This window comes from Sphaerodactylus townsendi, linkage group LG16, assembly GCF_021028975.2.
Source record: "Sphaerodactylus townsendi isolate TG3544 linkage group LG16, MPM_Stown_v2.3, whole genome shotgun sequence".
NCBI classification, from domain to species: Eukaryota; Metazoa; Chordata; class Lepidosauria; order Squamata; family Sphaerodactylidae; genus Sphaerodactylus; species Sphaerodactylus townsendi.
Genome location: NC_059440.1, coordinates 5,558,197 through 5,573,705, shown reverse-complemented (window position 1 = coordinate 5,573,705; position 15,509 = coordinate 5,558,197). Strand labels below are relative to the sequence as shown.

Here is a 15,509-nt window from a genome sequence, read left to right as displayed (position 1 = left end):
TGTTGACTATCTGTGCAGGATGTGCTCTGCCAACCGGGCTTACAAGGTTGCCAACCTGAGAGTGCTAAATGAGGGCATAGAGCAGTGGTGGCAAACTATGGCATGGGTGCCAGAGGTGGCACTCAGAGCCCTCTTTGTGGGCACGCGTGCACAGAGTTCATCATGTGACAATAGTGTAATTATTTCAGGGAGATTATTAGCATTAAACTTAAGACCTAGTTTTGGGGAAGCAGTGTAGGTAACCCTGTTAAGTGCTGTTAAACCCCACTGATTTTCATGGGAAATAATCACAAAGCATGATCTCATCTACTCCGAGGCTCGGTTGCTGGCAATGGGGCTTGCTTCTGAGTAAACCCTCCTAGGGTTGTGATTCACCCTTTCGAAGCGTTGCACAGTTGCTTCAAAGCAAAGCCACCGATTACCACCAAGCTTACTCCTGAGTAATGTGCACCTTGGAGCCAACCATTTTTTCTATACTAAAACCTCAGTATTCAGGTTAAATTGCCGTGTTGGCACTTTGCGATAAATAAGTGGGTTTTGGGTTGCAGTTTGAGCACTCGGTCTCGAAAAGGTTCGCCATCACTGGCATAGAGTAACCCTTGGCAGGATCAGAAACTGGGTGTCAAGTGCCACAGGCAGAGGTGTAGTTAGTCCAGGTAAGAATAGGGGCTATAATCAAAAGCAGAGTCTAGCTAGACTGGGGCTGAGTCTGAGAAACCAAGCAGCCTGCGAGAAAAACGGCTCTCCTCATCCCAGAGATGATTTTGCTTGGACAAGCTCTGAGCCCAGAGGTGGGATCTAGCCGGTTCCCACCAGTTCCCGAGAGTGGGTTACTAATTATTTGTGTGTGCCGAGAGGGGGTTACTAATTGGGTCTGCTTTTCCGTTAGAAATGCCATTAGGTCCAAAAATCATAAAGTCCTGTTGTTTCCTATGTGGCTGGTTAGCGAAGGTAGAAAACGGGATAATTCTCCCTGTTGGGCTGTTTTAGAAATATGGTAAAGTTCCTTGTTTAAGGAAAGTATCCTTCTTTTGATTTCTAGAAACAAAATTAAGTATTTGAAAGTATTAAGTATTTGACAGGCAGTCAATTCGAGGAGAAGTAGTTGTTTCTGTTGGCAGTAGACGATAGGACTTGCTATAATGAGTTTAAATTATGGACAGAAAGATACCAGTGGAAATTAGGAACTTTTTTTTACAGTAAGATTTTTACAGTAACAGAGAAATTATTAATGCCCTGCCCCCGGAATGCCCGGCCACGCCCCCGTCGTGCCCCGCCCAGCCCCATTGGTGCTACGCCACTGTTTGAATCCCACCACCATGGGAACCTGTTACTAAAATTTTTGGATCCCACCACTGTCTGAGCCTGTGACTTTCTAGAGTTTGGTGGGAAGGTCCTGGAAGTCAACTGAGGTGGCAGAGCTGATGGCGCCACCTGGAGGGTGTCCTTGAAACGTTATGAGGAAGGTGGGGCTGAGAGAGTTCTGAGAGAACTGTGACTGGCCCAAGGTCACCCGACACGCTTCATGTGGAGGAGTGGGGAATCAAAACCCGGTTGACCAGATTAGAGTCCTCCACTCATGTGGAGGAGTGGAGAATCAAACACAGTCCTCCGCTACATCACGCTGGCTTGCAGTGGCCGTAGGTTTCTGGAGTCCCCGTGGTGCCTTAGATCACAGGTGTCAAACTCGCGGCCCTCCAGATTTTCATGAACTACAATTCCCATCAGCCCTTGCCAGTATAGCCAATGCTCATGTTGGGAGGGACTGATGGGAACTGTAGTTCATGAACATCTGGAGGGCTGCGAGTTTGACACACCCCTGCCTTAGAATATGTGACTTTTCAGTGGAGACATTTCACAGATTTAATCGGCTCTTGTCACACTTCGAGTGATCAAGGTCTGTTGCTGCATTTGTGAGTCAGACATTTGCCTTTAATTCAAAGGAAAGAAATGAAAGGGTCCCCCCCTCTCCCGATCGCGTGTGTCTGTTCTTGCTGATTGTGCCGGACTCTTGCAAGCTTTTAAAACCATTTAACAAAAAAGTACGTTAAGTGATTTATTACCCGAGAGCTCAGAAGTGTTCAAGTGAAAGCTGTTTCTTTAAGTATGGGATTATTTTAAAATCCCATTACATGCAGATGGGTCTGGTTCATTGCCAAGTTAGCTCCGCTGATATATTTTTTTCCCTTCACTGAAAGCATGTCAGCAGAAAAATCTGGCCCTATAAAGCAATGTATAAACTTTTCATAATGCATGACACTCCTATTGAACTCTCACTTGCGTCAATCTGTTTTGATCTGGCACACACTTATTTGTAATTTTGACATTCCACGGGATCCTAAAGCTCTCCTCCAACACCACCTTTTAAATGAATCAATCTTCTTGCTTGCAGCTTTCTTCATTGTCCAACTTTTCACGTCTATACATAGTAACGGAGAGCACCATAGTAAAAAATGATCCTGATCTTAGCCTCATCCAGCACTTCTTTACATTTTAGGATCTTTTCTCATTCCTTCATGGCTATCCTTCCAGTGTAGCTACTGAATAAGAGTTCCAGAACTGAGGGCGTGTCGGCGCCAAACTAAATACGACGGTGTACGTGTGGCTGCTGTGAGAGGAGAAGAAGAAGAAGAGTTTGGATTTATATCCCCCCTTTCTCTCCTGCAGGAGACTCAAAGGGGCTGACAATCTCCTTGCCCTTCCCCCCTCACAACAAACACCCTGTTAGGTGGGTGGGGCTGAGAGAGCTCCGAGAAGCTGTGACTAGCCCAAGGTCACCCAGCTGGCATGTGTGGGAGTGCCCAGGCTAATCTGAATTCCCCAGAGAAGCCTCCACAGCTCAAGTGGCAGAGCGGGGAATCAAACCCGGTTCCTCCAGATTAGATACACGAGCTCTTAACCTCCTATGCCATTTCAAGATGCTGCAAGGACTCGGCAACCTTTTCGGCCCTTGAAAATCCTGGCTGGGGGCGGGGCTGGGGGGGGGGGAAAGAACACAGGTGGATTCCGCACAGCATATTTATAAGGAAAACGAGTCGCCAAGCAAATAAATCATGCTCACCCCTTTCTGTCGGAATAGTACCAGAACAGGGGCACATAGCCAAATATCTTGAACTATTAACTGAACCCCAACAGAGATGGATTATCACAAGGGCCAGATGCAATACTTTTCCGTCGGCCATTACAAAGGGTCGCTACCTATCTATCCCTCTCCAGGATCGGGTCTGTCCACACTGTAAAAACCAAGTGGAGACTCTTGCTCACATTATGCTTGACTGTCCGAGATATGTGGGTCTTAGGAATTTCTCTCCTGGGCGGGTCTTAGACAAATCTGAAAGAGACTCTGACAACTCTGTTGTGGAGCTTTTGTTAAATGACACAGAGGCCACGCTCTTGGAAAAAGGAGCAAAATTTCTTTTACAAGTGACAGAATTTTCTAAGTAACATCCAATGCTAGATACAGTTTATCTGTCTGTGTTTTGAATGCACTTTTGATTTGTACTTCAGAAATGTCTGTAATGCTCTGGAGCCTATTTTAATATGCCTAATAAAGGTTGTTGTATTGTTGATTGCAGGAAAACGAGTTCATGTATAATGATTGCAACTCGTTATAAATATGCTATGTGGAATCACCTCCTGCTCAGGATTGGGCCGTCATAGGATTAGAAAATGTCGGTGGCATCCCAGAAAGGCAGTGTCATGTTTCGCTTGGTCCTCATTATCTTGGGAAAATGTGATTTCAGTGGGATCCGCAGGGGTTTGCACCCTGCGGCTCTCCAGATGTTCACGGACTATGATTCCCATCAGCCCCTGCCACCATGGCCGCAGGGGCTGATGGGAATTGTAGTCCGTGAACATCTGGAGAGTCACAGGTTGCAGACCCCAAAGTAATCCTGCATGCTATTGGAGCGTCTGCGCCTCTTGTCTCCATCCCACTTCAAACTTCATTTACAAGCCTTTGTAGTGTCAGCTCATTGGTACTTGGCTATATTTTGAAGTGCCAAGCAGTGGCTGGTTTTGCCCATGTGTCAGAAGTAGCCTCAGAGGTGGTAAGGTTTGCTCCAGCACAGTGTTTCCCAACCTTTTCGAGGTCAGGGTACCCTTGACCTCACTCTTCATATCTCACGGTATCCCTGCTGCCACCCTCCACCTTCCCCTCCCATTGCCCCTGCTTGCCACACACCCCACCTTCCCCTCCCAGGTGAAGGGAAGCACGGGGGTGGGGGGGTGGCTGCTGACCTTGTGGCAGGCCCTGCCCCATGGGCCAGCTCCATGTCCTTGCTGGTGCCGGTGGGAGACACCAGAAAAATAAGGGGGGGGCAGTAGTGTTGCCGCGGTACCCCCTGGGACATGCTCATGGCACCCCAGGGTACCACAGAACCCTGGTTGAGAATGGCTGCTCCAGCATCTGGCTCTCAGGAAAATGAGGGAGATAAGGAGACCATAAATATTTAGCCTAGAACCGCGGCCACCTGTAAAAGAAATGTAAAGTAATTGCTCTCTCTAAAGATTTTGTCAAGAATAAAAGGCATATAATTTAAAGGGGGATTTTCTGCATAATTTGTTAAAAGCATGATGGGACACTGGTTACTATTTTATTTTTTAAAAGTAGGAAGGATGTGAAAACACACATGCAAAAAGATGTCCAAATAAGTTGAAATATACCTTGAAATGTCATTCACTAGTTAGGACTGGGGTGATCTGGGCTACTGATGCACTGTCATCCTCATTCATTCATTTGTTCATTCATTCATTCATTCATTCATTCATTCATTCATTCATTCATTCATTCATTCATTCATTCATTCATTCATTCATTCATTTATTTATTTATTATTTAAATTTATAGACCGCCCCATCCCCGAGGGGCTCCGGGCAGTGCACAACAATATCAGTATGTATACAATGTGTAACAAGGGTCACAATAGTGACCATATTTACTAAAATCCATTAAAAACCATTAAAAATCATTTAAAACAGCGGTCAAAACAATAATAACAGCGTCCCATAACCCAATTCATTAAAACATCCCTAGAAGGAGGAAACGGCCGGACTCCTCCCTAAAAGGATAACAAATATATATACATGAATGGAATTTACCTTATAGGATTATTGTGAGGATAAAATGGAAGAGGATGATAGGAAGGAAGGATAAGATTAAAAAATGTGATAGATCGGATACAAGCTTCTCTGTGTTCAGCATTTCACTGTAAAAAGAATATATTTTCCCAGGCTTTATTTCAGAATTAAGTTATTTATTTGCCTGCTAAGAAAAATTAGGGGAAAATCTGTTATTAGTTATTTTCAGTATTAGAGGGTTTTTGTTGTAAATCCCACACGTCCTGCAAGGAAGAAAAGATAGCATACATACTCATCTCCAGCTCCAAGAACCCTGTGAAATAAATTGAGTGCCTAGCCAAGATCCCTTAAGCACAGGTGTCAAACTCGCGGCCCTCCAGATGTTATGGACTACAGTTCCCATCATCCCCTGCCAGTATCATGCTGGCGGGGGATGATGGGAACTGTAGTCCATAACATCTGGAGGGCCGCGAGTTTGACACCTAAGTGAGTGCCATGACTGACAACTCTATCCAATTGGGGAGGGGCGCAAAAGGGGCTTTAGGGAGCCTTGCGAATTTTTCCTCCCAAGGGCAATCACTAGAGAGCAGCAGTTGCGTAGTGGTTAAGAGCAGGTGCACTGTAATCTGGAGGAGCAGGGTTTGATTCCCCGCTCTGCCGCCTGAGCTGTGGAGGCTTATCTGGGGAATTCAGATTAGCCTGGGCACTCCCACATATGCCAGCTGGGTGACCTTGGGCTAGTCACAGTTCTTCTGAGCTCTCTCAGCCCCACCTACCGCATAGGGTGTTTGTTGTTGGGGGGTAAGGGAAAGGAGTTTGTGAGCCCCATTGAGTCTCCTACAGGAGAGAAAGGGGGGATATAAATCCAACTGTCCTCCTCCTCCTCCTTCTTCTCCTCTTCTTCCTCCTCCTCCTCCTCCTCCTCCTCCTTCTTCTCCTCCTCCTCCTCCTCCTCCCCTCCTCCTCCTCCTCCTCCTCCCCCGTGGAAGTGGCAGATGCGCTGGCAGTTGCCCGTCTGTCAGCCCCACTTCACAAAACCCAGAAGTCCAGGCTGCGGTAGGACTGCGCTGGTGTCCCAATCAGACACCACTATGGGGAGGGGGGCATTCCTGGGGGTGGAGCTGGGGTTTAGGGACAGGAGCACTGCGCGCCAGCCACCGTTTTGGTCCTGAGTGCCCTATGGGGGTTTTCAGCGACAGTAGGTTTTCAGAGCTTTATCTTGCTCCCTGCGCTGCTGTAAAGCCCTCTTCGAGATGGTGTGTTGGTGCCACATTGGTGCCACGTTTGGCTGCCTCCAGCTTTGGATAGGGCTTCCCGTTGGATTTGAACCCGGGCCTCCCCATTCTGTCTCCCTATCATACCTACGGGACCGTCTCACCCCATGTGTCCCGAGTCACGCCCTCCGCTCAGCAGAGGCGAATCTGCTGGTGGTCCCCGGCCCCTCCATGATGCGGCTGGCCTCTACGTGGGCCAGGGCATTTACTGCCCTGGCCCCTGCCTGGTGGAACACTCTTCCCCCAGCAGTTAGGGCCCTGCGGGACCTTGGAGAGTTCCGCAGGGCCTGCAAAACTGTGTTGTTCCACCGGGCTTTTGGGGGGGCCGGCCGCTGAGCCTGCCCCCCCTTTTGCTGCCCTGCGCACTGGCTATATTTGACCATCTGCCTACCCCCTCCCTCCCAGGGTTTGATCACTGGGGTTTGATGCCAGACGTCTCTTATTATTAATCATTTATTGAAGGTTACTGCTGCTATAGTTTTAAGGTTTTATATATTTTAATTGGGGATATTCGATTTGTTTTATTGTGTTGTTATTTGCTATTGTACACCGCCCTGAGCCCACCAGGGGTAGGGCGGTTTAGCAAATCGAATAAACAAACAAACAAACAAACAAATAAAATACACCATGAGTTCAACTAAACAGTTGTAACAAGAGCAAAATCTTCTTTTCCTTTTCAAACAATATGGATTTTGATTCTTGTTCTGTCTCCATCAGTCTTACTAGATTTTTTTCAAGCATCGGTTTATTTGAATTATCTATCGTTCCGTGGCTATTTTATTTCTGACATCCTGGAACTCCCAGCAAATCAAACTGTTACATTTCTTTAGAAATCTGTCATGTTGCAGAAGAGGACCTACGTTTTCACTTGGTTTCACAGGTGGTAAATTTTGTTAGCATTCCGAAAGAGTTGGTAGTCTTTTCAGTCTCTCATGCTCTGTAAATCAATGTGGAGTCAGCAGGGGGCGCTGTTGGTTTTCAGATACCGTTTTATTTCCCACTGCCACAAAAATCAACAGTTTTGAGGCAGCCCAGCACCTCCGTGATTCGCGACAATAAACCGCAACTCCGTGATATTTGCGCGTACAGCATTTTAGCCTGTGAACAAGCTCCTGGATTATAAAGCGCAAGAAACTCGTCAGAAAGACTGGCTCTGCTTTGAACTAGCCATTTAGTAGCGCAGTTTCTTTCTGTCGACCAGTTTGAATCGATTATTAGATAAATCACGTTTTGAAATGGCAAGCAAATGTCAAGAGCGCTGGGCGTGTGTGTCACTGTCCTCGTGTCTTCCTAATCATTTAGTTTTCGTAGCTTTGAATAACCAAGATAAAGAAAAAAGAACATAAGAACAAGCCAGCTGGATCAAACCAGAGTCCATCTAGTCCAGCTCTCTGCTACTCGCAGTGGCCCACCAGGTGCCTTTGGGAGCTCACAGGCAGGATGTGAAAGCAATGGCCTTCTGCGGCTGTTGCTCCCGATCACCTGGTCTGTTAAGGCATTTGCAATCCCCGATCAAAGAGGATCAAGATTGGTAGCCATAGATCGACTTCTCCTCCATCAATCTGTCCAAGCCCCTTTTAAAGCTATCCAGGTTAGTGGCCATCACGACCTCCTGTGGCAGCATATTCCAAACACCAATCACACGTTGCGTGAAGAAGTGTTTCCTTTTATTAGTCCAAATTCTTCCCCCCAGCATTTTCAATGAATGCCCCCTGGTTCTAGTATTGTGAGAAAGAGAGAAAAATTTCTCTCTGTCCACATTTTCTACCCCATGCATAATTTTATAGACTTCAATCATATCCCCCCTCAGACGTCTCCTCTCCAAACTAAAGAGTCCCAAACGCTGCTGCCTCTCCTCATAGGGAAGGTGCTCCAATCCTTCAATCATCCTCGTTGCCCTTCTCTGCACTTTTTCTATCTCCTCAATATCCTTTTTGAGATGCGGCGACCAGAACTGAACACAGGACTCCAAGTGCTGTCGCACCACTGCTTTATATAAGGGCACTTTATATAAGGGCATTATATAATGGACCACTATGAGCAGGCCTGAAGATAGCTTTGTATAGAAACACTGAGAAAGGAGCCAGAGCCAGAGGTTGGCATGGGGAGGGGAGGGAGGGCTCACTTACCAGACAGTCTATATGTGAACTTTTAAAAAACATTGTTTCTAAACATTTTTAACGCTCATCCCACCTGTCCAAGTCTCATTCCACACGGCACGTTTATGACGCGCTGCAGCTGCTATACATGAATTTGTTTTCCGTTTGGGGAAACGAGTTCATTTATAACGACCGCAACTCGTTACGAATGTGCTGTGCGGAACGAGCCCGAGTGTCCGCGCCCGTGATCAGAACGGGCGAGTTTGTCGTGTGTCAGGGACAACTCCGTAGACATTTTCTCACTGTACCCCAAATCCTTGTTGGCAACCCTGCTTTTTGAGAGAAGACGGAATAAGCTTAGCAAATACAGGAAATGCTTTCGGAGGTAAGGACAATCAGGTTTTTGTTTTGTGATTTAACTGGCCTAGTTTTTCAGGGTTCTCCCAAGTCCTGATCCTTGTTTGCTGGCCCACCCCACTCAACCAGACAAAGGCCCTTTCCGCACGGGCCAATAACAGCGCCCTAGGGTCAGCAAAAACGCCGTCCCTAGGGAGCTGTTCGCATGGGGGCACAGCTGCATCGCAGCTGCGCTGCCCTCACTCCCCCCCAGCGGCGCGAAGCCGCTGTTTCCCACTGGTTTTTTTGGGAAATAGCTGCTTCCCAGCGGCTGGAAGGCGCCATTCCCCCCCTTTCCCAATTGGCCATGCTGACAGGGGCTGATGGGAATTGTAGTCCATGAACATCTGGAGAACCGCAGGTTGCAGACCCGTGGTACTCATATAAATTATTATTGCCACTGCTGCTTTTATTGTGATTATTTTAGCAGATGGCATTGAACACTGTCCTTCATACTCACTTTCCAGAACTCAGAGACCTTTATTAGGCATGTGCAACTCTTGGAAATGCCCATCTGAGTTTATAATTAAGGAGCTGGTTCAGATAATGGGCAACACAGAGCTTTCGGGGAGTAATCACGAAGTGTCAGGGGGAACAGGAACTCTGTGCCTTGCTGAGAAGATAATGACGTTCCTGCTCAAATAGTTAGTTTTTAAGCTGAAGATAAATCTTGTTGGCAGTGAGCGTGAGCAAGGAGTCCCAGGAAAGGCCCAACGAGGAGATCTTAGCCTCAATTAGTAGCCACCAGTCAGAGGTCTGGAGTTCAGGCATCACAGGTTGGACCAGACTGTACAGGTCGGAATGGAAACAGAGGCGCACCTAAAATTTGAAAGTGGCGGCCCACGCCCTGGTTTTCAAAAGGTGCTGTCCTGCCTCAAGGCAGAGGGCTGCGTAGGGAACACAGGCCCCTTCCGCACACGCAAAATATTGCGTTTTCAAACCACTTTCACAACTGTTTGCAAGTGGATTTTGCCATTCCGCACAGCTTCAGAGAGCACTGAAAGCAGTTTGAAAGTGCATTATTCTGCATGTGCGGAATGAGCCACAGTGTGGAACTCCAAAGATTTCATATGAGAAGCTGGCCTGCAACTGTTCAAGCTTGGGTTTCCATGCACGGATCCTTATAGGAACCCCATCCATATTCACTTTCCATACATTATTGCAGTAAAAATTGTAGTTATTGCGGTGTGTCAGTGTTCCTTTTCTTCATGTTTCCTGTGGGTTGCAGGTCTGTGGCAAAGGCAAGATTTGAACTAGCAATGGCCCTGCTCCAGCTTTTAGTTTCCGCAAGACCCAGCATAGTGTTAGTGGTTAAGAGCAGCAAACTCTAATCTGGAAAGCCAGGTTTGATTCCCTGCTCTTCTACATGAGCAGTGGGCTGTAGCCTGGCGAACTGGATTTGACTCCCTTCTCCTCTCCACATGAGTGGAACATGCTGACCTGGAGAGCTGGGTTCAGTTTTCCACTCCTCCAAATGACGCCTGCTGGGCTAGTCACAGTTCTCTCAGAATTGTCCCAGTCTCACCTAGCTCATATGGGAGCAGCAGTGGCGTAGGAGGTTAAGAGCTCATGTATCTAATCTGGAGGAACCGGGTTTGATTCCCCGCTCTGCCACCTGAGCTGTGGAGGCTTATCTGGGGAATTCAGGTTAGCCTGTGCCCTCCCACACATGCCAGCTGGGTGACCTTGGGCTAGTCACAGCTTCTCGGAGCTCTCTCAGCCCCACCCACCTCACAGGGTGTTTGTTGTGAGGGGGGAAGGGCAAGGAGATTGTCAGCCCCTTTGAGTCTCCTGCAGGAGAAAAAGGGGGGATATAAATCCAAACTCCTCCTCCTCCTCCTCCTCCTCATATGGTGCCAGTTGTGGGGCTGCAGGAAGGGAAGGTGACGGTCAGACGCTTTGAGACTCCTTTCGGTAGAGAAAAGTAGGTCATAAAAACCCAACTTTTTTTCTTTTATACTTGTTTTCAGCGTCAGCAAGTTTGGGAGAAGTTTTTCTGGTTTAAAGTAGAATGTTTGGTTTGCAGATTTTATGCAGGGTTGTGTGTGTACTGTGACTTGATTGTGGCACAGAAAAAGCATTATGTGCCGTTTCTGGGCTTCTCCTTGAGCTCTTGTAACGTTTTTCCACCCAAGCTTTTGATCTAGGAAGATACCCAAGGCAAGTACAATTCAGTTAAAGAAGGGCTGCTTCCATTTGCTGTGTCTTATATACCCTGTTTCCCCGAATATGACATCCCCTGAAAATAAGACGTAGTAGAGGTTTTGCTGAAGTGCAAAATATAAGGCATCCCCTGAAAGTAAGACGTAGGCTGTTTCCGCACGGGCGGAAAATGACGGCCTGGAGACGGTAAAACCGCCGCCTCCCAGGCTAAGCCATTCGGCACGGGCGGGCAAGCAAGCTGCTGCGCGAGCCGCTGGCTGCCCCTCAAGGCCACCTGGCTGGCCTGCGAGCTGGCGATTCTGGAGAACGCTAAGAAGCGTTCTTTTTGGAATACGCCGCTGTGAAGCCGCTGCCGAGCGAACGGCAGCGGCTTCACGGCGCCTCCCCGACCCGGCAAAAATTAATATAAGACACTGTCTTATTTTCAGGGAAACATGGTAGTTTTGTTTCGGCGTATTCTCCCCCACCCACCCTCACAGTCACAGGTAATTTAGATTGTTATGGTTGTTCATATTCCCTTAAATCCTGTGCCACTTTCCTGAATGCTTACACTTGGTAGGTCAGTTGCCTGGCTGCATCCTGAAGGAATAAAGTCTGTTCGCTATCTGAGGACAGAGTCATGCACTTTTTACATTTTGAAAGCACGTGTCTAGTCTTTGTAACTGGGAAGGCAGGCTCAAAAGGGCAAAATGCCAGTGAAATCTCAGAAGCCAGATTTGTGGTCGAACAAGATTTGCCACGGTCAAGTTTGAGGCTTGAGTGTCCCACATCCACCCTTGCCTCTCCCGGCAGCAGTGGTGTGGTGGTCAAGAGCAGGTGCATTCTAATCTGGAGGAACCGGGTTTGATTCCCCGCTCTGCCACTTGAGCTGTGGAGGCTTATCTGGGGAATTCAGATTAGCCTGCGCACTCCCACACACGCCAGCTGGGTGACCTTGAGTTAGTAACAGTTCTTTGGAGATCTCTCAGCCCCACCCACCTCACAGGGTGTTTGTTGTGAGCGGGGAAGGGAAAGGAATTTGTAAGCCCCTTTGAGTCTCCTGCAGGAGAGAAAGGGGGGATATAAATCCAAACTCCTCCTCCTCCTCTCTTCTTCTTCTTCTTCTTCTTCTTCTTCTTCTTCTTCTTCTTCTTCTTCTTCTTCTTCTTCTTCTTCTTCTTCTTCTTCTTCTTCTTCTTCTTAGAACATAAGAAGAAGAACATAAGAACAAGCCAGCTGGATCAGACCAAAGTCCATCTAGTCCAGCTCAAGCTGCTCTAGTGCACCACCAGGTGCCTTTGGGAGCTCCTCACATGTAGGATGTGAACTACACGGCCTTCATGCAATGGCCTTCTTTCTTTCTTCTTTCTTCTTCTTCTTCTTCTTCTTCTTCTTCTTCTTCTTCTTCTTCTTCTTCTTCTTCTTCTTCTTCTTCTTCTTCTTCTTCTTCTTCTTCTTCTTCTTCTTCTTCTTCTTCTTCTTCTTCTTCTTCTTCTTCTTCTTCTTCCTTGTGAGAGTCAGAATAAATGATAAAAAATTATAATGTCAAGCAACAGTTTCCATAAACTTGTTTGTGGCCAGGAAGGGGGCTTTGATTAAGTGGCCATTTCCATTGTTAGGGTGGGCACAGGTAGTTAGGCGAGATGCTTGTCCTAACATGCACACTTCACTGAGTTCAGGGCCAGCGTTCCCCTTTTGCAGGTATTGTACCGTAAGCAACCGGCAAGCAAAATATGTGGCCTAACAAGCTAGCCTTGTTACCTTTTCCAGACTTCAGAGTTCACAAGACTCAGGTTTCAAAATCTGTTTAAAGTGACTCCGAACTAATGAAAAAGTTAATTATAGTCCAGTTCTTACTCATCTCCTTAGATATAAAAGGCTTAATTATTTCAGGCTGCTGCTGCGGGAGATATAATATAAAATAGATTACACTTAATTAGACAGATGATGTTTTGAGGACAAAGTACTGCAATGAGCCGTGTTAAGTCAATCACTTATACAGCCCTGGAAATTGGGTGGTACAAACTGCTTCCATGCTTGCTGAACCCACGGATCAACTAGTCTCCTGCATTCCTAGTCTCCTGCAGAGGATCTTTATTTGACTCTGAAGTCAAATAAAGTCAAACTTCACATACACGCTACAGGGGTCAGTGCTATCAGTCACAGACCAGGAAAGGGATTTGGGTGTCTTAGTTGATAGTTCCATGGGAATGTCAACTCAATGCATGGCAGCTGTGAAAAAGGCAAACTCTATGCTGGGGATCATTAGGAAAGCAGTTGATAATAAAACTGCAAGGATTGTCATGCCCTTATATGAAGCCGTGGTGCGACTGCACTTGGAGTCCTGTGTTCAGTTCTGGTCGCCACATCTCAAAAAGGATATCAAAGAGATAGAAAAAGTGCAGAGAAGGGCAACGAGGATGATTGAGGGATTGGAGCACCTTCCTTATGAGGAGAGGCTGCAGCGTTTGGGGCTCTTTAGTTTGGAGAGGAGGCGTCTGAGGTGGGATATGATTGAAGTCTATAAAATTATGCATGGGGTAGAAAATGTTGACAGAGAGAAATTTTTCTCTCTTTCTAGAACCAGGGGGCATTCATTGAAAATGCTGGGGGGAAGAATTAGGACTAATAAAAGGAAACACTTCTTCACAAACGTGTGATTGGTGTTTGGAATATGCTGCTACAGGAGGTGGTGATGGCCACTCACCTGGATAGCTTTAAAAGGGGCTTGGACAGATTTATAGAGGAGAAGTCGATCTATGGCTCCCAATCTTGATCCTCCTTGATCTGAGATTGCAAATGCCTTAGCAGACCAGGTGCTCAGGAGCAGCAGCAGCAGGCCCTTGCTTTCACCTCCTGCATGTGAGCTCCCCAAGGCACCTGGTGGGCCACTGCGAGTAGCAGAGTGCTGGACTAGATGGACTCTGGTCTGATCCAGCAGGCTAGTTCTTATGTTCTTAACTTCTGAAATTAAAATCTGTGTTTTTTTAGGGCAGCCAAAGCCCTGTCCGTTGTGTACTGGACCTACTTGCTTACTCAGCATCTGCTTATTTATTTGTTTGCAGTCTGCCTTTCTCGATGAAACTCGAGGCAGATTACAGAATTTGAAAACTCGGCAATAAAAGTGTAGTATCATGGATGCAACAAGTTGTGCAATTAAACTGGATTACAAAATTAGGGAATAATGGAATAAAAACAGTATACTCTGCCCAGTAAACAATACAAAAGAGGAACACAATTGTCTACATTTTCAGATGCCTAAGCTACAGTCCTATTTTTGAAACAAGAAAAGCCCTTTTTTGAACAAGTGCCATGTAAAAATTTGATCCGAAGTAGAAGAGGTACTCAGTTTGTTGGGTTAAGAGGCGGGAGGTGGGTTGCCCTTGCCGACCTCTGCATCACACCCCTTGTAATCTTTGGAAGTTGCCCTTCCAAATTCTAACCAGGGCCAACCCTGCTTAGCTTTTGAAATCTGATAAGATCAGGCTAGCCTGGAGCTATCCAATTCCTAAGCCTTTATTGGCATTATAAATTACAGAATTAGTAAAAAGGGCAGGAGCTATCCAGGGTGGATAATATTAATTATGGAAAAGGTTAAATACAAATGCATGAATTTAAACTGCGGTGGGGGGGTGGGCATTCATTATCAACGGGATTGGTGCAGGCAATTTTCCAACTTTCCTGAACAACTCACATCCCTTTGAAGTCACCATGTCTCTTTCCCAGCAATGGAAAGAGAGAGATTCAACAGAACTCTGCATCGGTAAAGCAGCGAAGGGAGAAGATTCGGCACAGCTAGAATCAGAAGATCCAAGGCTGCGATTAACACAACAAATTTAGCAAAATACGATTGTGAAGAGTGGGGTTAAAAGCCTTGCTTCCCCAGTGCTTTTGAAGGCCAAGTTTACGTGTTGGGTGTTCCAGTCGAAGAACTCCAATGTTTGTCCTTAAGCACATATGATAGGATGGAATGCATCTTTCACCCCTGTTTGTTCTCGCTTCCTTTGTAGTCTCCTGCATTGCAGAATTTAAGATTGTAAGCTCCTTGGGGCAGTGCCATGATATTGTGACTTGCTCCTAGAACTGGTTAGGTTTCTGTTCCCACATCTGGAGCAGACATTGAGAACCATTCCACTTTCCAGGTTTAAAATACCAGGGACCGTTTTGTAGCCATTTGTTCTTGTAATGACAGAGTTTCCATAGACTTTCCCCTTCCTCTTCCTTCCTTCCAGACAGCACTTCTTCAAAGCAGTGTGACAGAGCCCATTCTCAGAAAACTCTTCTCAGAAAACTCAGAAAAAAATTGAGGAGAGGCCCATGCATGCTGCGGTCCCTTGGAAAAGATTTCATTCGAGGTTTTAGAAGCAGCCAGAGGTGGGATCCAGCAGGTTCTCACAGGTTCCCGAGAGTAGGTTACTAAGTATTTGTGTGTGCCGAGAGGGGGTTACTAATTGGTGATTTTGCCACGTGATTTTGGCCTTAGTTACGCCCCTCCTCTCAGCAGTAGAGCGCAGAACTT

General features: G+C 46.7%; 1 protein-coding gene across 1 annotated transcript in view; it reads left to right on the top strand.

Moving 5' to 3' along the window:
* Window positions 1-15,509, top strand: part of BRIP1 (BRCA1 interacting helicase 1) — a 66,068-nt gene that overhangs the window by 19,313 nt on the left and 31,246 nt on the right. Inside the window, exons 7-8 of the mRNA XM_048519372.1 lie at window positions 8,556-8,709; window positions 9,529-9,624. Coding sequence (XP_048375329.1) covers window positions 8,556-8,709; window positions 9,529-9,624 — 250 coding nt within the window. The remainder of the gene's footprint in view (window positions 1-8,555; window positions 8,710-9,528; window positions 9,625-15,509) is intronic.